The sequence below is a fragment of the Typopeltis vanoorti genome, chromosome 8, assembly GCF_054136105.1.
Source record: "Typopeltis vanoorti isolate ZY-2024b chromosome 8, IOZ_Tvanoo_1.0, whole genome shotgun sequence".
Lineage (NCBI taxonomy): Eukaryota > Metazoa > Arthropoda > Arachnida > Uropygi > Thelyphonidae > Typopeltis > Typopeltis vanoorti.
The window spans coordinates 114,224,345-114,250,263 of NC_143556.1; the positions used below are offsets into that span (position 1 = coordinate 114,224,345).

A 25,919-nucleotide genomic window follows, 5' to 3' on the forward strand; every position below is an offset into this window, starting at 1 on the left:
TATTAGTACATTTCATAAAGGTTTCACTGGCCTTGAAATGCAGTAATAAAAGGCGAACATGCAGACACTTAGGCAGCATGCAAGTAGTGCAAGCATAGGCAACTTCGATGGCAATGACTATATGTTAGTAAGCTCTCAGGTCAAAATTATGAAACTTTCATAGTTTCAATGATATAATCACGTAATCACAAGAAAGATATTTATTTAACCAAATATTTCGGTCTGGAAATAGCAGACCATCGTCAGTGGTAATACAAGAACAGTTTAAAAATACAAGCTAGAATTCTAACAATAGATCGTTAAAATTATAACACGCCGCGTGATGTTAAATCACTAAGTATGAAACGGAATATTTTGAAGTACAAACATGATTGAATTTGCTATTTAAAAAAAAAAAAAAAAATTAATTAATTAATGAGTAATCTTGATTAGACTTTCCCAGATTTTTGATATAGATATACAGTCATTACGATTCAGTTTGGGACGATGGAGCAAGGCCTCCGCGCTTTCCTTGAACAAACGTTCCAACCTATAACGGGATCTATGTAAGAGGCGAGTCTTGGACCAAAGGATGCTGTGGTTAGTTTCAATCCCGTGTTGAAAAAACCGCAGCATCCCCTTTGGTCCAAGACTAGCCTCTTACATAGATCCCGTTATAGGTTGAAACGTTTGTTCAAGGAAAGCGTGGAGGCCTTGCTCCATCGCCCCAACCTGAATCGTAATGACTGTATATCTATATCAAATATCTGGGAAAGTCTAATCAAGATTACTCATTAATTAATTTTTTTTTTAATAGCAAATTCAATCATGTTTGTACTTCAAAATATTCTGTTTCATACTTAGTGATTTAACATCACGCGGCGTGTTTTAATTTTAACGATCTATTGTTAGTATTCTAGCTTGTATTTTTAAACTGTTCTTGTATTACCACTGACGATGGTCTGCTATTTCCAGACCGAAATATTTGGTTAAATAAATATCTTTCTTGTGATTACGTGATTATATCATTCATCCTTATGTCGCAAGTATCCTTGAAACAACAGTTTCATAGTTTCTGGAAACATTCAGCTTTTAAATAGTGTTGGATCTTTAATATCCACTTTTCCTATGTAATTTTACATCACTGAAAGAAGTCATAGGACCCTTTCTTTAGTAATGTATGGTTTATAAGTTGTTATTTTTTAAACTAATGATGAATTTTACTTCATATTTTGTTTTACTGATTGAATCAGCACAAATGATTCATCATCATCAAATTCCAGACATGTACCCTCAAGGGGTGTACAGGATATGATAGTACTACATGAAAAATTTACATCATTACTAACTTCCTATCTACAATTTTCATCCAAATCAGTCTGTTACTTGTCAAGACTCCAACATTATCAGATCTTATATTTCTATCATCTAAGGCACTTTATACCGTATCAATCCACCTATATCTTGGTCTTCCTCTGGGTCGTTTTCCTGCCAACTTGGCATAGAACACTTGTTTTGCTAATCTTTCCTCGCCCATTCTGTTTACATGATGACCATAGACCTGAGATTAGCTCTGCTGACGCATTCCTGGATGCTGACAATGTCAAGTTGTTTATTAATATCCTCGGTTTTAATATGATATTGCCATTGATGCCATCTGTTCATGCCTCTAATCTTTCTCAGGACTCTCATATCTGCGGTCTTTAGTCTTTGGTCAAGTGTTTTACTTCTGACTCAGCTCTCAGATCCATAATTTAAAACTGGTTTGAACAGAGTCTTGTATACAGCTAATTAAGTGTATAAATTTCTAATTTCTCTCCGACTGATTTCTCTCTTATTCCATATGAATTTATTCAGTTGACTTCCTACCATACCAACTTTGTTGATTCTGTTGTCTATTTCCATATTTAATTTACTATCTTCACTAAAAATCGTGCCTAAGTAGCTGAAATATTTTACTTGTTCTACAGGTTCCCCGTTCACAACACAGTTGACATTTTCAACAATTCTACCTATTTTGATTGTCTTTGTCTTTTTAATGGTGACCTTCATATCATATCTATTACAACAGTTATTCAATTTAGTCAGGGAATCTTGCAAACTTGTAGTGGATTTATTTAGAAGTATAACATCGTCCGCATAAAGCAAAGAGCCGACATTAACATCTCCAATTCTGATATCATGTTTAATACCACTTTCCTTCATAATGTGATCCATATTGATAATGAATAACAGAGGGGATAATGTACATCCTTGTCTCACACCAGTTTTAACATTAAACAATCTTCCTGTACTTCCTTCAATTCTAACTGCTGATTTACAACTCAAATAAAGACTAAGTATTGCTTGATATAATGCAACATTGACACCATATAACTGTAGCGTATTGAATAGCTTCTTTCTTGGCACCTTGTCATATGCCTTTTCCAAATCGACAAAACTTAAAACAGATCTTTGTTATATTCTCATGCTTTCTCAACTATTTGTCGTAAAGTGAAGATCTGATCCGGACAGCCTCTATTTGGTCTAAATCCAGCTTGTTCTTCACCAAGCTTTTCTTCTGCAATTCTTCTCAACCGTTTCTCAAGTATACTTGCATAGATCTTGCCAGGAACACTCAGTAGGGAGATACTTATGTAATTCTCACGTTCAGTTTTATTTTTCTTTTTATATATGGGTACTATTAGAGTTCTACATTAATCATCTGGAATTCGTCCCTCTGTCCAGGCTTTCTGAACTATGCGGTGTAGCCACTGTAAGACTTTTATACCACCATACTTCAGCATTTCTGGTCGAATATCATCCACTCCTGCTCCTTTTCCACATTTCAAGCCTTTGATGGCTTTTTCTACTTCAAGTATGGATATGTATTCCTGACTGTATGCCTGTGGAGTGTTTTTTACCATTGTGCTATCACTGCTTGTTTTATTTAGCAATTTTTCGAAGTAATTACTCCATACTTCAAGGATATCTTTTTTTCCTGTTTTCATGTCACCTTTATCATCTCTAACTCCTTTTACAGCACTCTTTTCTCCATTTCTAAGCTTCTTCAACAACCTCCAGAATATCTTACCATTTCTTGATATTTATTTTCTATATTCTTGCCAAAGTCCTCCCATGACTTCTGTTTAGCTAGTTTTACACAGTATTTAGCATTCTTGCATTTGTCTCTGTATTCTCTAAGAGCACAAGCTGACTTATTTGCCAGGAACTTTTGATATGCTTTTTTCTTTTCCTTCACTGCCTCTTTAACTTCCTGTGTCCACCATGGAGTTCTGATTTTTCTATGCTTGCAGACAACCTGACTACATGCCTCTCTGGCTGAATCAATCAGGGTTTTCTTCAATGCTTGCCACTGAATCTCCTAGGTTTGGTCCTGTTCTAAAACTCTTTCATTTTTTCTTCAATAATCTTTGTATTTTTGTCTACAGTTCACATCCGAGAGCTGCTCAACTATTCGCTTTAAAACTTTCTTACATGTTATTCTTTTCAATATGAAATTCAATTTTATCCTGCTCAAGACTAAATAGTGATCGCTTCTAATTTCAAATCCTCTGTACACTCTGGTGTCCTGCACCAGGGAGAAAACATCACTCAACAATAACATAGTCAATGAGATGTTTCTTATTCCTTGTCTCTTCTCTCCATGTGAATTTGTGCAAATTTTTATGTTGGAACATGGTGTTAATAATAACCAGTCCATGTCCTGAGCAGATATCCAACAGATATTTGTCATTATTATTAGCTTTGCTCTTTTCTCCAAATTTTCCCAAAATATTTTTGTATGTCTCACAATCATTTCCTACTCTGCTATTTAGATCCCCAACAAGGACCAACTTTTCCTTTTTCATTGTGTCAGTTGCTTTTTCTAAAGCCTCAAAAAATTCCTCCACTTCTACCTTAGTAGAACCTTCTGTGGGACCATAGGCACAAATAAGTCTCATTGTCCAATTCCCCATTCTGATATTAGCCCACATCACTCTACTTGAGAGTGCCTGCCATTCAAGAAGATTAGCCTTGTATTTTGTGTTGAATACTATGGCTACTCCTTCTTTTCTTTGATTGTCATTGCCTGAATATAACATTTTGTATTTATTGCTCAGAAAGATCTCACCAGTTTTTGTCTTTTTTGTTTCAGTCACCATTATTATGTTGATCTGGTACTTATCTAATTCCTCAGCTAGCTCCATTTCTTTGCCATTCAGGCCTCTTACGTTGATTGTACCGATCTTTAACTCTGGTGATGTTGAGTTTGTTTTCAGATTTGTTCTAGTAGCTGACTTTTCGCTGTTCGCCCTGGTTCCCTGGCGAAAACAATGGGGGCCTTGTTTAACCGGGCGACGCCCCAGCCGGCATGAAATTTTGTCATGTTGTACCATCATTTTGTATATTGGTTAAAGCCAATAAGAATACAATTTGGTCGGCTAAATTCCAAATTGCCAGCCCATCCTCGTTCGTTCAATATCCAGGTAGATATCCAAAGGGGTGCACCAGGAGAAGGTGAGGATTGTACATCAGATCAGAAGCCCTGGTCGGTTCTCCACATTCCTTTAAAGGCTATGTGGAGGTGTCTTCTCAGTTATACAGCTTTGACCCTTAAGCACCCTGACTCAAAACGTATTTATTATAAATACATTTGAGATAAATAGACCTGTTCATTTTGCAATGTAATAAAATTATGCTGGAACAGCTTTCTTAATCAGTATAAAATATTCATTTTATCATTCCTCCATGTCACAATCTAATTTATGAAGGAAAGTGGTATTAAACATGATATCAGAATTGGAGATGTTAATGTCAGCTCTTTGCTTTATGCGGACGAGGTTATACTTCTAAATAAATTCGCTACAAATTTTCAAGATTCCATGACTAAATTGAATAACTGATGTAATAGATTCTAGTAGCAAGACTTAAACGTTGGTTAGACATAACTGGTAATTAGTTTACGGAATTAACAACGCATATAAAGTATGTTAATTAAAGGTAACTTTAATGAATAACTTCTATATTTCGGCAACGTCACATTGCCATCTTCAGGAACTAACACAAAGCAAATGAGGAAGAAAGCAAGAAACTAATATTGTTCCTAAAGTCCTAATGGTGCCCTCTTGCAGGCTAATTTGGTAGTCTTGGCAGTTGGGCTGAAGTTTTCATAATGAAAGTCTCCCAAATTTGGGGCAGTTTCATGCACCCAAATTTGTTGAGGTTCGGAACGTTTTTTAGAGCTGCTGAAGATTCTTTGAATAATCTTTCGTATTTAAACTTGCTGCGATGAATTATTTTTGTTTTCTTCCAACGAATTTTATGGTGGGTATCTAAGGCATGGTCTGCCAGCCCAGAGCGGCTGTACTGGTGAAACCGGATGTAGTCTTGGTGTTCTGAAATCCTGATATTTGTTGTTCTGCCTGTTTGGCCAAAGTAGGACAATTTGCAGCTGCAAGGGACCTGGTATACACCAGGTAGGTCTAGGGGAAGTGGTTGGTCTTTGGTAGAGCGGATAAGGGATGCCAACTTTTTATATGGTCTGTAACAGGAAGTAAGGTCATATTTTTTGAGGATATTGATTATTTTCTCAGAGTTGCCCTGGATGTAGGGGATGGTGATAGACTTGGTGTAATCTTTATTGTGGCGGGGGGGGGGGGTTACAGGTTTTAGTATTTTTTGGATTTTTTTGGGGTTATAGCCATTGGCTAAGAAAGTGTTGAGGATGTGGTTTAGTTCAATATTCAGCGCCTTGTCATATCTAGTTATAACTGTTATAACTCTAGACCTCCCCCGATTATATGGACTCCCAAAAATACATAAACAAAATGTGCCATTGCGTCCCATAGTGGATGGCATTGATTCCCCCACATATAAATTAGCCAAACATTTAGCCAAAACGCTCGCACACTACACTGGCAACACACCATCACACATAAAAAACTCAGCCCCCACTTTAAAGCCAGTATAGAAAACCTCACACTCCAACACACTGACATAATGGTCAGTTTTGACGTCTCCTCCCTATTCACTAATGTCCCACTCAAAGAAACACTTGAGCTCATCCAAGCCAAGTTTCCTCCCGATATCTCAGCCCTATTTCAGTTCACAATGAACTCAGGCTATTTTGTTTGGCAAGGAAAGTTCTACAAACAGATAGAGGGGACAGCCATGGGTTCACCACTTTCCCCACCCTTGGCCAATTTCTTTATGGAGACATTTGAAGAGAAAGCCTTAAACTCCGCCCCACAAAAACCCACTATTTGGCTTCATTATGTGGATGATGTGTTTGCTATTTGGCCACATGGCTCAGACTCACTCCACTCCTTCCTAGCACACTTAAACAACCAACACCCCAGTGTCCAGTTCACCTTAGAAAAAGAGGAAAACAACACCCTCCCCTTCCTAGACACTTTAATCACCCGCCAGCTTGATGGATCTTTGGTTTTCTCTGTTTACAGAAAACCTCCCTCTCAACAATATGGGGTGATAAAAACTCTATATAACAGGGCAAAATTAATCTGCTCAGATGACAAGGCCCTGACTATTGAACTAAACCACATCCTCAACACTTTCTTAGCCAATGGCTATAAACCCAAAAAAATCCAAAAAATACTAAAACCTCTAAACCACAACCCCCCCTCCCCCCCCCTCCACAATAAAGATTACACCAAGTCTATCACCATCCCCTACATCCAGGGCACCTCTGAGAAAATAACCAATATCCTCAAAAAATATGACCTTACTTCCTGTTACAGACCATATAAAAAGTTGGCATCCCTTATCCGCTCTACCAAAGACCAACCACTTCCCCTAGACCTACCTGGTGTATACCAGGTCCCTTGCAGCTGCAAATTTTCCTACTTTGGCCAAACAGGCAGAACAACAAATATCAGGATTTCAGAACACCAAGACTACATCCGGTTTCACCAGTACAGCCGCTCTGGGCTGGCAGACCATGCCTTAGATACCCACCATAAAATTCGTTGGAAGAAAACAAAAATAATCCATTGCAGCAAGTTTAAATACGAAAGATTATTCAAAGAATCTTCAGCAGCTCTAAAAAACGTTCCTAACCTCAACAAATTTGGGTGCATGAAACTGCCCCAAATTTGGGAGACTTTCATTATGAGAACTTCAGCCCAACGGCCAAGACTACCAAATTAGCCCGCAAGAGGGCACATTTGGACTTTAGGAACGATATTAATTTCTTGCTTTCTTCCTCATTTGCTTTGTGTTAGTTCCTGAGTGCACATACCATATCTTTATGTTCCTGAAGATGGCAATGTGACGTTGCCGAAATATAGAAGTTATTCATTAAAGTTACCTTTAATTAATATACTTTATATGCGTTGTTAATTCCATAAACTAATTACCAGTTATGATGTAATAGATATGGTATGAAGGTCAGCATTAAAAAGACAAAGACAATGAAAATAGGTAGAATTGTTGAAAATGTCAACTGTGTTGTGAACGGGGAACCTGTGGAACAAGTAAAACATTTCAGCTACTTAGGCATGATTTTTAGTGAAGATGGTAAATTAAATATGGAAATAGACAATAGAATCAGCAAAGCTGGTATGGTGGGAAGTCAATTGAATAAATTCATATGGAATAAGAGAGAAATTAGTCGGAATACTAAATTAGCTGTATACAAGACAGTGTTCAAACCAGTTTTAACTTATGGATCTGAGAGCTGGGTCAGAAGTAAAACACTTGACCAAAAACTAGAGAGCATAGATATGAGAGTCCAGAGAAAGATTAGAGGCGTCAACAGATGGCATCAACGGCAATATCATATTAAAAACGAGGATATTAAGAAAGAACTCGACATTGCCAACATTCAGGAATGCGTTAGCAGAGCTAATCTCAGATGGTATGGTCACTTAAACAGAATGGGCGAGGAAAGATTAGCAAAATAAGTGTTGTCTGCCAGGTTGGCAGGATAATGACCCAGAGGAAGACCAAGATATAGGTGAATTGATACGGTACAAAGTGCCTTAGATGATAGAAATATAAGATCTGATAATGTTGGAGTCTTGACAAGTAACAGACTGATATGGAGGAAAATTGTAGATATGATAGTACTACATGAAAATGTAGTACTATCATATCCTGTACACCCCTTGAGGGTACATGTCAGGAATTTAATGATGATGACGTTTTGAGTCTATAAATTTCTAAATGTCTACATGAATTACTTTGAAAGATTATTTAAGGAAACAAGCAGTGATAGCATGGTGGTAAAAAAACATTCATCAATCAGGAGACATATCAATACATAGAATAAAAGCATCAAAAACCTGAAATTTGGAAGTCAGCTGGAATTTCTGAATGCCATTTGTCAAATGCTCAAATATGAAGGTATAAAAGTTTACAGTGGCTAAGTTGTATAATTCAAAAGCCTCTTCCTAGGGTCAAATTCCAGATGATTTGAGTAGAGTTTTCATAGTACTCATCTATAAAAAGGGAAGTAAAAATGAATTTTTTTCAGAGGAATTTCCCACTTGATGTTTCTAGGAAGATTTATGCAAGTATGCTTGCATAAATCTTACTAGATTTATGAAAGCATAATTCTAGTGGAAAGGAGGCTTGGAGACAAAGGTAGGTACAAGCAAAATAGAGGTTGTCAGTATCAGATTTTCACTTTAAGATAAAGAGTTGAGAAATCATGGGAATATAATAAAGATAAGTGTTTTTAAGTTTTGTAGATCTGGAAAAGGTATGTGACAAGGTTGCAAAAGAAAAGCTGTTCTAAACACTACAGTTATATGTTGTAAATGGGACATTATATCGATCAATACTTAGTCTAGCATAGATAATGAATAACAGTGGATATAATGTACACCTATGTCTCACACCCGATTTAACATCAAGCCATCATCCTGTGCCTGCTCAAATTCTAACTGCTGACTTATATTTGAATTATAATTCAGCAGTTAGAATTGGAGGAGACACAGGAAGATGGCTTGATGTTAAATCAGGTGTGAGACATCAAACAGTTGTATATGGAGGAGCAGAACAGGATTGCTTTATCTAGGATTGATCGATTTGTACATAAATGATTTCGAAAATAAACAGTTGTTTACTGATGATGCAAAAGTAGATAAAGTAATGTTAAATACCTTATAAAGAGGAATAATGCCTTGATATATCCACATCTGGATTACTGTGGTCAGGTCTAGTTCCTGGGTTTCTTGGGAATGAGAAAGTGGTTCAAAGGATTCAAAGGTGAATGACCAAGATAGTGAGTGGTCTGTGGAATGTTCCCTATGAGGATAGTTGAGGATGTGTGGATTGCGGAAGTTGGCTGATAGACAGAAAAAAAGAGGGAACATAATAGAAACATTTAAGTTAGTTAAAGGATTTAATAGGATTGATGCAGGGGAAATGTTTCAGAACTTGGATAGCAGAATAAGAAGTCACCCCTGGAAGATGAGTAAAAACATGGTTAGTAGGGGTGTGAGGATTAGGTTTTTCATTGGAGAGTGGTGAATGAGTGGAATGGGTTGCCAGTCAAGGAGAAGTATGGTAGATTCTGTGGATAGTTTGAGTCTTCAGATTCCATGGAGGTGCCATACAATAATGGTAATAATAATAATAATCTCCATGGATCACATTAGGGGTGCTTAAGGGTCAAAGCTGTGTAACTAATAGGAAACCTCCACATAGCCTTTTAAGGAATGCAGAGAACTGACTTTGGCTTCTGATGTAATGTCCAATCCTCACCTTTTCATGGTGCACCCTGTTAGGTATCTACTTGGATACCGAACGAACAAGGATGGGCTGGCAATTTGGGATTTAGCTGATCAAAGCGTATTTTTATTGGCTTAAACCAATGAACAATGGGTACAACATGACAGAATTTCATGCCAGCTGGGGGTGTCACCAGGTTAAACAAGATCCCCATTGTTTTTGTTTGGGAATCAGGGCGAACAGTGAAAAGTCAGCTACTGGAACAAATCCCAACTCAACATCCATAGAGTTTGAAATTGGTACTATCAATTTTCCTCCAAATCAAACTTAACAGATTGATTTAGAGGAAAGTTGTAAATAGGAAGTTCTTAACGAAAAATGTAAGTTTTTCATGTCTAACCATAATAACATCGTGTACACCTCCTTGCGGTACAGAATTTCATAATGATAATAATGAGGTCATAAATAACTTGATGTATAGGAACATAAAACATTATAATTAAATAACATAAAATGGATTTACCTCACATATATATTTATTATTATTATTATTATTATTATTGCACCTTCCATGGAGTCAGCAGACTCATCATGGAAGGTTCATTCAACTGATAACTTATTTATCATTACGAATTTTAAAATCCTTAACACTCCTTGCATTAACAGCACATTCTGGTAATGCATGCCATTCACTGACAATTCTCCATGTAAAAAAATCTACTCCTCACACATTTTCCCCACACTGTTAGATAACTTCCATTGATGACTTCTGGTTTTCCCCCTCTTGCCTTCTATCGTTTTTATAATCTCTTCTCGATTAATCCGATAAAATCCTCTCACTAACTTAAATGTCTTTATCATATCACCTCTTTTCTTCTTATTCACCAAACTCTGCAATCCACATTTTTTCAATCTCTGTCCATATCCAAAAGTCCTGATATTGTCTTAGTAACTCATCTCTGGACCCTCTCCAATGTTTCTGCATCATATTGAAAACCAGGTGACCAAATCTGAACACAATAGTCCAAGTGTGGTCTGACCAGTGCTTTATACAGTGACACAACCACTTCCTGTCCCTACAGGTTAGAGTACCTCTTATCATAGCAACACTACGATGTGCAGCTTTTGCAGCACTAGCAATGTGTCCTCTAAACTTCAGTCTACTGTCAACCATCACTCCCAAATCTCTAATCTCATCCACTTCTTGCAGTACAGCACCATTGATATAATACACAGCCTTATATTTCTGCACTCCAAAATGCAACACCTTGCACTTATTGATATTAAAACTACAACCCCACTCCTTTGTCCAAGTCAAAAGTCTATTCATATCTTCTTGAAGGGAATTAACATTAGCAGTGCTACTTATAATTCTTCATAACTTTTGCATCATCAGCAAATATCTGATCCCCAGTCAGTTCACATGATATATCATTTACTAACAAGTTAAACAGCAGAGGCCCAGTCTCCAATCCAACTAACCAATGCTATCGATTCCCATCCTTATCTGGTCGGTAAGTGGAATGCATCCTGACAGTGTGATAATTCTGATACATTGAATAAATTTAAAGCATGGTTTGATGGGCTTTGTGTGTACCAGGTTTGACTTCCCTCAATGTGTCTTTTGACTTTGTGGAGGTCTGGTGTTAATAATAATAAAGAAATAACAAAATAAAACTCATAAAGCAAAACATTCTAAATGTTTCTCTAAACAACAACTGGAATATGACTTTTATGGAGCACAGAAACAAGTATGGAGAATGATCCAAACTCAAAGAAAAGAAATTTGTGAATACAGGTATCCCTCATTATATGCGATCTCACTTTACACATTTCCACTATAATGCAATTTTAAAAAGTTATTTTAATAAGTTAATTTAAAAATTCACATCCAGTAGCAATTTTGCAGTCACCCTGTGCATGGTCGTATGACTTTGTGCGCACACTGCTTTGACAAGGCAGCATCATGCTGCATGTCAGTCTCACAGAAGGTGTAGAACTAGTAAGCTCCATTGTTGGAGTCTTCTGCAATGCAAACATTATGAGAAAAAGAGGTAATTGTGATGAAAATATTTCCAAGACTAGAAAAGCTATAACACTAGAGGAAAAATTTGAAGTTATAAAGAGATATGAACGTAATGAGCGCACAGTCGACATAGTCGGAGTTACAGGAATTTTAGAATCAACTTTAAGAACAATATGAAATCAAGCAAAGAAAATAAAAGAAAGTTGTAAAAGTGCGACAAGAATGTTGACAACTAAGATAACACAGATAAGGGCACCAGTTATGGAGAAATTGGAAAGGATGTTGGCCCAATGAATTGAACATGAAAATCAACGTGCTGTTCTGTTACCCACCTTGATTACCCAGGCTAAAGCAAAAAGTTTGTTTGATGATTTGAATGCTATTGATCCTGATCCTAAAGTGCAATCTTTTGCTGCAAGTGCTGGGTGGTTTGAATGTTTCAAGGTGCAACATGAATTCCATAATATCAAGCTGACTGACGAGGCTGTGGGAGCTGATGTTGTTGCTGCTGAGAACTTTCCAGCAAAATTTCTAAGTGTTCAGGAACATGGTTATTTGCCTCAGCAAATGTTCAATCTCAATGAAACAGGGTTGTTCTGGAAGCATATGCTTGGTAGAACATTTCTGTCGGTGCAAGAAAATAGGGCCCCAGGTTTTAAAGCTTCCAAGGACCGTCTCACTTTGCTGTTGGGAGGAAATGCATCTGGAGATCATAAAACTAAACCACTGATGGTTTATCACTCTGAAAACCCACACACACTCAAGGGCTACTCAAAGGAGGATTTGCCTGTTGTATGGTGGTAAAATAAAAAAGCATGGATTACCGGAGCTGTGTTTGAGTCCTACTTTTGCAATGAACTGCATCGTGAATTGAAGGTTTATTGTGACGGGATAAATGTACTCTTCAAAATTCTTCTGCTTCTGGACAATGCACCAGGACATCCTCCAAGCATCACTGAAATTGATGAGAATATCAAAGTTATTTTTCTGCCACCAAACACAACAGCCCTCATTCAACCCATGGATCAGGGTGTTATTGCAACTTTCAAGAGTTGCAATAACACCCTGTGTTATTATCTCCACAGAACATTTTTGGAAGCTAGTTCAAGCTACATGTAGTGACGGTGAAGATAAAATTTCAGCAAAAGAATTTTAGAAGAAATATGATATAAAAATGTCAATTGACAACATTAGAGAGGCATGAGCAGAAGTTAAGCAGTCCTGCATGAAGGGAGTTTGGAAAAAGATTTGGCCTGGAGTTTCTGATTCTAATGATTTTGATCCTGAAAGTGAGTTTGCCAACTCAAGACACGACATAGTTAAAATGGCAAAATCTGTTGGATTTGAGGATGTAGATAAGACAAATATGGATGAACTGCTCTAGTCCCATTCATTAGAGCTCACTAATGAAGATCTTCTGGAAATGGAAAACAACATGAATGATGAAAGTCAGAAGCCCTTTGTTCCTGAGCCCATCAAACAGCTTTCAACAAAACAAATGACTGAATTTTTTAAACACATTGACAGTGCCATCAGAATAATTGATGATCCTAATGAGACTGGAAGTGCCAAAGTTGCGAGAGAAATTCAGAATTCTTTGACTTGCTACAAAGAACTTTATAGAGAGAGGAAGAATGCTGCCCATCAGCTGAGTCTTGACTGTTTCATTAAAAAATTTGAAGATCATCAGCCTATCATCCCAGGGACTTCAAGAGAGTGATGATCCAGATTCACAAGACCCAGTTCATTCATTATCCGATTGAAGACTGTCAGAAGTATGTAGTGTTTAGGTGTTATGACATTGCATTAATTAAATTCATTTATTAAAATTTCTTTTGCTCACAGGTGTAAAGTTTCATTTTTTTATCCTTCTGAAGAAACCCTTATCCCTATATCACCCATGCTAAATTCGACTCGCTTTACCCGATTTCATGTTACACGATTATTTCATAGAACCAATTAATCGCGTAAAGCGAGCGACACATGTACATATCTATACCTGGTAAGTCATAGAAACAGAACAGTGCGAAAACAGTTTTACCAAATTACATGACTATTAAATTATTTAAGGAATTTACAACGTATACTGGAATATTAATTAAAAGAAACTTTAATAAATACCTCTTATATTTTGGCAATGTCACATTGCCATCTTCATGGGAACATGCAATGACATGTGCATGCAGGCACTACAAAAACAAATGAAGCAGAAGAGAGAAAACTACTGTTGTTCCTAGAGTCCTAAAGGTGCCTCCTAGTGGGCTATATTGGGTTGTCTTGGCTGTTGGGATGAAGTTCTCAAGATGCAAGCTTCCCAAATTTGGGCAGTTTCATGCACCCAAATTTGTTCAGATTTGGAAAGTTTTTTTAGAGCTGAGGCTGATTCCATGAACAATCTTTCATATTTAAATTTGCTGCAGTGTATTAACATGGCTTTCTTCCATGGTATTCTGTGGCGGTATCCAGAGCATGGTCTGCAAACCCAGAGTGGCTGTACTGGTGAAACTTGATGTAGTCTTTGTGTTCTGAAATCCTGACAGTTTAAAGCTGCAAGGAACCTGGTATATCCCAGGCCTAGGGGAAGTGGTTGGTCTTTGGTGGAGCAGATAAGGGATGCCAATTTTTTTATATGGTTTGTAACAAGAAGTCAAGTCATATTTTTTTAAGATTTTGGTTAACTTTTCAGAGGTGCTCCAGATAAAGGGAATAGTGATGGATTTAGTGTAATCTTTGTTATGAAGTGGGGGAGAGGGGGGGGTTAACTGGTTTTAATATTTTTCAGGGGTTGTAGCCATTGGCTAAGAAAGTGTTAAGAATGTGGTTTAGTTCAGTGGTTAAGGCATTGTCATCTGAACAAATTAATTTTGCTCTGTTATATAGTGTTTTTATAACCCCATATTGCTGTGAGGTGGGGGGGGGGGGTTTGCTGGTGAATGTATCTGCCTGTATGGGTGGGTTTTCTGTAAACAAAGAAAACCAAGGATCCATCAGGCTGGCCAGTGATTAGAATGTCTAGGAAAGGAAGACTGTTGTTTTCCTCTTTTTCCAAGGTGAACTGGATTCTGGGGGTGTTGGTTGTTTAAGTGTGTTACGACGGAGTGGAGTGTATCTGAGCCATGTGGCCAAATAGCGAACACATCATCAATGTAGCAAAGCCAAACAGTGGGTTTTTGTGGGGCTGAGTTTAAGGCTTTCTCTTCAAAAGTCTCCATAAAGAAGTTGGCCAAGGGTGGGGAGAGTGGTGAACCCATGGCTGTCCCCTCTATCTGTTTGTAGAATTTTCCTTGCCAAACAAAATAGCCCGAGTTCATTGTGAACTGAAATAGGGCTGAGATATCTAGAGGAAATTTAGCTTGGATGAGCTCTAAGGTTTCCTTGAGTGGGACATTTGTGAATAGGGAGGAGATGTCAAAACTGACCATTATGTCAGTATGTTGGGAGTGAGAGGTTTTCTATACTGGCTTTGAAGTGGGCTGAGATTTTTATGTGTGGTGGTGTATTGCCAGTATAGTGTGTGAGCGCTTTAGCTAAATGTTTGGCTAATTTGTATGTGGGGAAATTAATGCCATTGTTATGTCGTTGTTTTTCTTATTTATATCTTCCCTTTCTATCTTTCAATTGCTATTTTGCTTCAGATATCAGGCCTAATATACTTACATCTAGGATTGTTTCCTCTTCGGATACTGGCAAATTTATATTATGCTGCGCCCATTATCCTATAGCAGAAAAGATCCTTACTCAGGGAGATAATACTAGATTCTGAGGCATTCTTACACTATATTTTACTTTAATACGGCTGTATAGATTCAGACTGCAGTCGTGACCTAAATCTATGGTTATATACACTTTCTAATTCCTTCCCAAAAGAGGTTCTATTTTTATAAGTGGTAATTCGGAATTGTAGTCAGGCATAGAACGAATAAATCATTTTTAATGGAATATCAAAGCAAAATACACTAAAGAAATTCAGGCATTCAATTTATCTCAATACTAAATAAGGAAACTCGAGATCAACACACTTTAAATTTAAAACAAAGTTTATAAAGCATGTAAGACACATTGACTGATAATTGGGATAGATAGCAAATGATATGGTGTTAAGCTAAAATTCTCTTCTGCAAGCTATTCATAAGATAATATAACTAACATTCTAATTATTCAGTTACTATAAGTCTACTGTCCTAATCTCGTTATGTCACATAACAACACAAAAAGACCTCTTCCAAACAATTCTTCTTATTCTCAAAAGGAGGCTAACTATCTAATTAGAGTCTGTCCACAAAGTTCTTTAGAATAATGTTCATAATTTACATTCACACGTAATTTTCTCTCTTATAAGGAATTCTAAAACAAAATAGAGTAATTCTACTTTACCGAACTTTTTCCAGCGTCTTTCAGCGGTACGTGTATGTCTGGTTACCTCTTGTCTATTAGCTGTCCTTACGCCAGCATAGGGGCTATGCTATCTTCATAATTACTGCCAATCATGGACTCGATTCTTTGTGTCTCAGGAAATATATCTATTCGTCTCAATGGGACTTTTCAGCGAGGGCTCGATTCTGCTAGTGCTGGAACTTTCACCTTGAGCTCTGCATGGAATCCTACAACATTCTTGGAAAACTCGCCGTCCAACATCGTAGCACTGACGCTTCATCCCCCTTACTCGAACCACCGGCTAACTTCCGAATGAGGAACCAGGAAAACAATAAGACAAGAGAGAGCCGATACGGCGCTCATTCCCTTATATTCTTCGTTCGAGCACCCACCCTTTTTTTCAGAGTCCCTTTGCACATCACCTATATCTTTTCTCCCCTTGGATTTATCTCTTGCTCTCCCCTTTGCTGTTATACTCTTGTATTCACAGAATTCACGTTGATGTACTTTCCGCGTAAGCTACTGCCTCCGGCATTATGCTGGATACGTGTAGTTGTATACCTTCTATGAATTGTTACTTAATATCTATCTGATGACTCACAATCATTCTATACAGCTAAAGTGAGGCTTAAATAATGTTAACAAATTCCTCTTTTAAGACATTCTCTAATTCGATCTTGGTATGATCACAATAGATTAAAATACACGGTACATGTAATAAAATGCAATTTTATACATATGTGAAGAAGTTTCACTTTAATTGCAGAAGATGTGCAGGTATTTCTCTTTGTTTGTGTAGTTTAGTATGTTAGACTCTGAATGAATGATTTCTTTGCAAAATTCCTTCATTCAGGATCTAACACCATCCACTATGGGACGTAATGGCATATTTTGTTTATGGAAGTTCATATATGGAAGTGTTTTTGGAAGTCCATATATTCGGGGGGGGGGGGAGTCTAGAGTTAAAAGGTTTTAGGTTGTTGGTAACTTCCACAGGACAAGAAGTGACCTTCTTAAGGAGCCTTTTGAGTGCTCTAATTTGGGAGCTGGTGGGATTATACTCAATAGGGAGGCAGGTAGCCCGATCTAACAATAAAGCATTAAGCTTACCTGTGTAGTCAGTTTGGTTGAGAACCACAATGGCATTTTCCTTTTCCCCTTTGGTGATTACTATTTCTTTGTTTTTCTTCATTTCTTATAGAGCTTTATATTCTCCTTTGGATAGGTTGCTTTTTGGTGGTCTTGCTTTGGTGAGGACACCGGCTACATCCAGTCTGATATGGCTGGAGGGTTGCAGATACCACATTCAGTCTGAATCATTGTTTCTTCGGCTGGTATTTTCTTAGGAGATATGGCAAAATTGTGGCCACGTGCCCTTGCGTTGAGTGCCTCAGGCTTTAAAGTAACTGAAGAAAGGTTGATTACAGTGTTAAGTGGTTGTTCAGGTTCAGAGGTAGAGATTTGAAAAATTTGAAAACTTGAAAAAGGATTCTACCACTGAATTAAACCACATCCTTAACACTTTCTTAGCCAATGGCTACAACTCCCAAAAAATATTAAAACCAGTTACCCCCCCCCCCCCACTTCATAACAAAGATTACACTAAATCCATCACCATTCCCTATATCCGGAGCAGCTCTGAAAAGTTAACCAAAATCTTTAAAAAAAAATATGACCTGGCTTCTTGTTACAAACCATATAAAATATTGGCATCCCTTATCTGCTCCACCAAAGACCAACCACTTCCCCTAGACCTATCTGGGGTATACCAGGTCCATTGCAGCTGTAAACTGTCCTACTTTGGCCAAACAGGCGGGACACCAAATGTCAGGATTTCAGAACACAAAGACTACATCAAGTTTCACTAGTACAGCCACTCTAGTCTTGCAGACCATTCTCTGGATACCCACCACAGAATACGTTGGAAGAGAGCCACGTTAATACACCACAGCAAATTTACATATGAAAGATTGTTCGTGGAATCAGCCTCAGCTCTAAAAAAAACTTTCCAAACCTGAACAAATTTTTGTGCATGAGACTGCCCAAATTTGGGAAGCTTGCATCTTTAGAACTTCATCCCAACAGCCAAGACAACACAATGCAGCCTGTTAGGGGACCCCCTTTAGGACTCTAGGAACAACAGTAGTTTTCTCTCTTCTGCTTCATTTGCTTTTTGTGGTGCCTGCATGCACATGTCATTGTTGTATGTTCCCATGAAGATGGCAATGTGACATTGCCGAAATATAGGAGGTTTTTATTAAAGTATATTTTAATTAATATTCCTGTAAATATTAATCCAATGTATAAGCCTATCTACAAGAATTACCAAATTACATGAAGGTGAATAATAAATAAAATTGATATAGGCATTTTTTCTGGGAAAACTCCCATGTTACTCCTCTTAAAAACTATTATATTGCATGCTTTTGTTTAGGAGTGCCCCTTTTTAATGTCATTGGCTTTTTACTCAAGAATTTTTAGGGCATTGCAGATGTAATTTTAGAGACAAATATATGTAGCATAATAGAAGAAAATTCACACATACCTTTTCTTTGATGTCGTTGCCTGTCTTCTTTCTGCGGTGTGCATATTTCTACTGTTATGGTGTTGAAAGGGGAGTAGGATGGGGTTGGCAATGTGGGAGAATTAATTTGAAAAACCCATTGTTTTTTTTATATTATATACACATATTATATTTAAGGGTGAGCGGAGTGCTTTTTTGTAGTATGAGAAAAGATGAAAAAGGGGTGTTGAAATTAGAAAGGGGAAGGGTTTATGGGGAAAAGGGGATAGGGTTGATGGGGGTGCAAGCGTTTCGACCGTGTGGGTCATCGTCTGAACTCATGAAGGAAGTGGATACCATGTCATGTCAGCTTGGTGTTTCTGCCTTTGAAGTGTTCATGTTATCGCCTATTGGTCGGGGTTGTGATCTAATTTTATGTTGTGGAGCTTCCAACACTCTGAGATTATGTAGGGTCGGTGGACTTTGATTGAGTTCTTGTCACATTTTATGGCTATCGTTTCTGATATTCTAAGCATTGTTTCGTTGTCTTGTCTATTATGATGGCCTTGTCGATTTGTGGGGTGTTTCTGTTTAAGGGCATGAGCTGCTATTTCTGTTTTCCATGTACTTTGTATTCTATTTTTCTTTTTGATTGCATTTTTTTGTGTTTAAATGTTCTGGAATAAGTATGTTACAGTCACGGAAGTGTTCTTGGTAGTCTTGCCTATAAAGACCTGATGGTAGAACCTGTGTAAGTGATATCACAGTCTTTTTGGCAGAGAAAGTTGTAGACTACGTTGTGGTGTTCTAATATTTCTTTGTGTGTGTGAGATTTAGTGGATTTTAGAAGGTTTGCCAATTTTTGGTTTGTGATGAATACCAGTTTGTAGTATGTATGTTTGAAAATGTATTTGTAGGCTTTGTATGTGTTCTGGATGTATGGCAGTTTGATGATTTTTTGTGTTGGGAAGTTTGTTTTAGTTGTTGGCTTGTTTTGATGGGTTTTTGCTGTCCTGTTTGCATAATTTATTAGTTGTGTGGGATAGTTGCGATTTTTAAAAATCTGTGTTGTTGAGATAATTATGGTTAGTTGAAAACTTGTATTTATGAATTGTGATAGGATGACCGATTTTTTAACAGAAAATGGATGCTATGAGTAGAAATTTATGTAGTTACCAATATGCATGGGTTTGTGGTATATTTTCATGGCTATTTTGTTATTTATTCTGATTAATGTCAAGTTTAAGAAATTGATGGTTTGTTCTGTTCGGTTTCTATTTTGAATTTTAGTTTGTTGCTGTAACTGTTAAGGGATGCTTGTAGGGTGGTGATGTGTGTTTGTTCTCCAATGCACAGAACATCGTCCACATATCTGGCATAAAAGGTGATGCCGGGGGGGGGGGGGGGGGGGAGTAGGAGAGATTCTATGTGTGCAAGAAATAATTCTGCTAGTTGTCCTCTGATGTTTTGGCCCATGGGGAGTGCGAAAATTTGAATATACATGTTGTTGTTGAACTTGAAGAAGTTTGAGATTATTAGCTTGATTAAGTTTATTATATCATTAGGTGTTAATTTTGTTCAAGAGTGTAGTATTCTGTGAGTAGCATATGTACGATGTCTAATGTTCTGGGAACGTCCACTATAAATGACAGATGTAAAAAGAATCATCAAGCATATTCGTATGTTCACAAAACGAAAAACAGATTGAAAACCTTACTGACACCAAACAAATGGGCAGTTTTTTGGAAAGTACCCAACAGCACATCAACAACTACACATAATTAATAGGAGCTCGACACGCAAAAAAAAGGTATGCGCTAACTGACACCCAATACAACAAATATGCAGCTTCCAATCCTTTGGATATTACCACCCCGCAACCCACACAAAACAATTCCATCATCAATCTATCGCATCACAACCTCACACCCGACGAAATCACCATCCTGAACAAAGGATTAAACTTTGCTGTATCCCCAAAATACATACAAAACAAAAACATCATTATCGAAATCCAAGCAAAACTTGAGAATGACCCTAACAAACAAACAATATTCCACAAAATCAACAACATCATAAATAGTAAAATAATAATAAAACCCAACATTACTCAAACTTAAACACATCTACCAAAAAATTCAAATTGACCCCAATCCCGACCTCATAAAACAAATCAACAACACCCTACACGCCCTAAAAATTCAAAACAAGATAGACAAAACCACAATGAAAACAACATCCCGCACCACATGCACCCCTTGTATGTTCGAACAAATCAAAACCCACAAAGACAGTTACCCGATACGGCCAATAGTCTCCTACAAAAACACCACCACAGCACCTTTATTGAAATTTGTAGCAAAACTACTAAAACCATTAATTACAACGTCAAACTCTGTGATACAAAATACGGACGATCTTTTTCCTATCCCAAGATGACATCCTCACTTCGCTGGATGATGCTTCATTATACACTAATGTGGACGTTCCCAGAACATTAGACATCGTACATATGCTACTCACAGAAGACCTCACCCTACACTCTCGAACAAAATGAACACCTAATTATATTATAAACTTAATCAAGCTAATAATCTCGGCAAGCTTCTTCAAATTCAACAACAACAACATGTATATTCAAATTTTCGGACTCCCCTTGGGCCAAAACGTCACTGGACAACTAGCAGAATTATTCCTAACACACACAGAATTTTTCCTACTCCAATTCCCCAAGCATCATCTTTTATGGCAGATATGTGGACGATATTCTGTGCATTGGAGTATATATGTATATATTATATAAAAAAAAAACCTGGGTTTTTCAAATTAACTCTCCCACATTGCCAATCCCCCCTCCCCACTCCCCTTTCAACACCATAACAGAAGTATGCACACCGCAGAAAGAAGACAGGCGACAACATCAAAGGAAAGGTATGTGCGAATTTTCTTCTATTATGCTACATATATTTGTCTCTAAAACTACATCTGCAATGCCCTAAGAATTCTTGAGTAAAAAGCCAATGACATTAAAAAGGGGCACTCCTAAATAAAAGCAGGCAAAATAGCCGTTAAAATAATAAAATTGATATAACTTAATCTGTGAAGTTATTTCAGCTTCACAGATGAAGTTGAAATACTAATAGAATCATTCATCTCAAAATTGAAAAATGGGAAATCAGGCTAGAATCTATAATGAAATACTAAAATATGGAGGCAGAGAAATGACCAAATTCATGAGAAATTTAATTAAACATATCTTTCATAAACATATCTGCAATGCCTTGTGAGTAGTAGGAATAGAGGGGGGATATGATTGAGACATTTAAGTTGACAAAGGGTTGTTATCAGGTTAATGCATTAACCTTCTGCTTTCAGAGAATCAGAGAGGGGGTGGGTAGAACAAGGAGATATTCTGGGAGTCTGTCTAGTCTTAAAATTGGGAATCTCTTTAGTCTTAAAAGACAAGACAGATTCCCAATGAATGGAGAATGAACATTGCAATACCAATATTTAAAAAGTGAACAAAATCTAAACCTGAAAGCTAATGAGGAATAAACTTATCAAGCACTACCCTAAAAATATGTACAATAATTATTAAAGAGGAATTAGAATCAAGACAAAATTATAATAATGAACAACAAGGAATCCATAAAGGAAAGTCATGTACTAACTCTATATTTGTTATAATGCAAATTGTAGAAAAGCAATAGAATATAACATTCCAATATTTATGTCTTTTGTTGACTTAAAGAAGGCTTTTGACAGAATCAAATAACAGAATATCTTGATTTCCAGTGTGAAAACTCGACATGTAGTCGGGTTTTCACACTTTCCTGCAGTAGTGCCTGCAATAACTTTGGGATCTGCAAGAACATATCCGTTATTGTCTAAGGTATACAAATGGTATGTTCTGTATCTACCTTTCATTTTCCTAATTATATCTCATACAATTTTTGCACTGGTTGTTTAATTAATTGATGAGGTGATCCAAGATTTTTTTGACTGACATCTCACATAATGTGTTTTTGCCCTGAGCATGCTTAAAAGCTATTGAATTTAATCTGCTGGGGTATATATGAAATATACCCCATGATCTTTTTTTTTTCTGCCTTGCATTCTGGGTTCCACCAAGTCTTTGGACAGAGCGGAAATCATCGTGACATTTTTTGAATTGAGACTGTTGCTACCTAGACAATGTGGTCTGTTACATGCTTCATTGATAGGTGTTTGGCTGACTGTATCAACAAGTATTCCAGTCAGCCTTTTCCATATAGGCATCCATTGTAGTAGAACATCATTTTGTGAAAACATTGTGCAAATAACAGAAAAATGATCACTTCCGTAGATGTTTTCTTCGACATTCCATGTGAGCAGTGGAAAAATGGCAGGAGAGCAGATTGTAAGATCAATTGCAGAATATGATTGGGTAAGCATGTAGAAAAAAGTAATTGAATCTATTATTCAAAGGAGAGAGGTTGTTATTTTCAAATATTCAGTCAATGATACAAAATCATCCATTTGTGTTCGCACTACCCCACAGGGTGTTGTGCCCATTAAAGTTACTCATAAGAAGTATGGATTCAGGCAGTTGCATGATAAAGTTATCAAGATGGATTTCATTTAACTGACCACTCAGTGGTAAATAAATTGAACATACTGTAATAAGGAATCCTGAATAAGAAATACTTCCAGAGCAGTATTAAGCTTGACATGATGGAAAGAAGTATGACTGCCCACTATGATAGTCACTCCTTCATGAGCAGGACCACCTCCAGTTTTGTCCTTGCATATACAGTACTGAAATTCCTTAAGGTAGGATCCTCATTGGATCTTGCATATGTTTCCTGTAGATAGAAACAGAAAAGTTTGTGTTTCTGCAGTAAAATCTTGATATCATTTATATTCTGGTGAAGCCAACAACAGTTCCATTGTAAAAATTTTACTATGGTTTTGGCTTTGTGGACTTGTCCAGTTTTCTGGAGATTGAGGGTTTACCTATCAACTGATTTTGGGAAGTATGGATGGCCAGTTTCCATCACTTGTGCCTGATGTAGTAGTAAAGAGCATGATAACAAATCCTGCTCTGCAAAGAAAACTAAATGTGTCAACTGTCAGGGAGATCTGCCTGCTCACTTCTGTGCATGTGAGAAGTGGAAAGATGAAAAAGAAATACAAAAAATTAAAATCTATTAAGATGCAAAAAGGAAGTTAGCCACCACTACACCTATTCTGAGATCCTCTTATGCTAAGAAAGTAGACAGCACAGAAAATGTCAAGAACATTTTAAGCACGTTCACTTATTTTATTTATTAATTTTGCCAATTTCTCTACTCCATCTACTCTGACCCATCCCAACTTAATACATTAGTTATTTTTAGCCTGTGCCATGTGAGCTAACTGATGCTGACGTCAGCAAGTTGCAGTGGCACATTTGTTTAGAGTCTGCTGTCTAAACAGTACAGTCACTTGACCTCAAGCGAACAGCGATGATGCTTCAAATGTCAGAAATCTTAGTGGATTAGGGATGTACAATCTAACTGCACTGTGGAGATAAGATACCCTGCTTTTAGAGATGCTCGAGGCTTAAATGTATCAAAAGTAAGGATGATATTCCTGGTCAGAACCAGGATGGTAACCTGGACATTTTCTGGATGTGAGGCACATCCTGGACTTATCAGGATGTGCCTCACAGCCATCACTCCCTGATATTTAAGTTCTGAACATATCTTTTCATCATGAACATCAAGAATGTCCATGATGAACATCAACATTTGTTTTATCATTATGGAAAATACCAAGAATAGCGATCAGAACTTTACCACCTTTGCTGCATATTGCCCGAGTTTGTGCTACATACTAGGACTACTTGCATTAGCTCACACTAGTAATCGCCGATACTTTTATAGTTTACTATATTCGGCATGAAACTCTGATTCTGATCTTTGAGTTTCTTATTCGGTTTTAAAACAATGTGGGATTTAATATCCCCTTATTTTAAATAATGTTTATATTGCCAAAATGAAGTCTGTTGGCTCTTTATATTTAAGTAAGAATAAATCTTGTTCTGTTTAAAAATTATTCTGTTTAAGATTAATTGAATATGTAATTTCTTATCATTATAAGTATTTATGGTATTTTTATATAAATTTTTTTTCCAGTGTTATTAACTAAATATCTGTTCAAAATGTCTTATTTATTAGATCTCCTCATTTACCACTTGGAAAAAAAATTTTGATCCAGGCAGATGATACAGGAGTTTTAGTGTCTCTTTTTCCAAACTGGACTAATACATTATTCTTGCGTTATTTAAACAATATACCAATTAATGATGGTCAGTGGCATCATATTGTTTTGATGTGGGATGGTATTGAAGGCACTATTATCCTTGTCATGGATACAGCTTTGGCAGGATCTGTATCTGGTTATGTGGCAGAAGGAAGCCTTGCAAAGTTGTAAGTATCATCAAATGTCTATATTTTATTATTTATCATCACCATAATCAAATTCCTGATATACTGAGTGTTTTTTTTTTTATATTAGTTAGTGTATCTTTACTATGTTATTGTGGTTTTACTGATTTTATTGTATTTTATAAATTGCTAATATATTTTAACGCACACATTGTTAAATTAAGATAGTTTTTGAAAATGACACCAAAAACCCAGCAGAAAGATAGAGCAGTGTAAAAAGTTAAGGATTATTATAACGTGCAAATGGAAACAACCTTTATATTGATGGCATGAATGAAGAAAAATTAATATATGAAATTTCCAGATTAAAAGGTCATCATGTTGGAGGCTTAATGGATTTTTTACAACACTCAAAAAGAATTAAAATAGAATTTAATACTTCCTATATTTCGTCCTAGTCACTAGGACATCTACGGGATTACAAAACAATTAATGTAACATATACACAAATAACAAACAATACTAAGCCCAACCACGTAGGTGACACTAAAGTCCTATCTAGGTAGAGCGCCCTCTAAGGGCAGTAGTAGGTGGCCTGGAATGTAAGGTGGGAACTCTGGTGATTAGTGTTTCCCAAATCTTCGGAAGCTTAATGCAACCATATTTATTGAGATTTGGTTGGTTTTTGAGAGCTGCTGCTGCTTCTAAGAAAAGTCTCTCTTTCTTGAATTTGCTGTGGTGGAGCATGGTGGTTTTCTTCCATGATACTCTGTGGGTGGTGTCCAAAACATGGTCAGCCAAGCCTGAATGGCCATAGTTGTATTTAACGATGTACGACTTGTGTTCCTCCAGGCGGATGGATGCTGATCTACCTGTCTGTCCAAAGTACGCAAGCTTACAGGAACAGGGTACTTTGTAAACTCCAGGCAGAGAGAGAGGAGGGGGCTGA

The 25,919-nt window shown here is 37.0% G+C and overlaps 1 protein-coding gene across 1 annotated transcript in view; it reads left to right on the top strand.

Annotated features, from left to right (window-relative positions):
- Positions 1–25,919, top strand: part of LOC150104294 (uncharacterized) — a 636,238-nt gene that overhangs the window by 446,977 nt on the left and 163,342 nt on the right. The window contains exon 40 of the mRNA XM_090396452.1: positions 24,761–25,012. Coding sequence (XP_090252578.1) covers positions 24,761–25,012 — 252 coding nt within the window. The remainder of the gene's footprint in view (positions 1–24,760; positions 25,013–25,919) is intronic.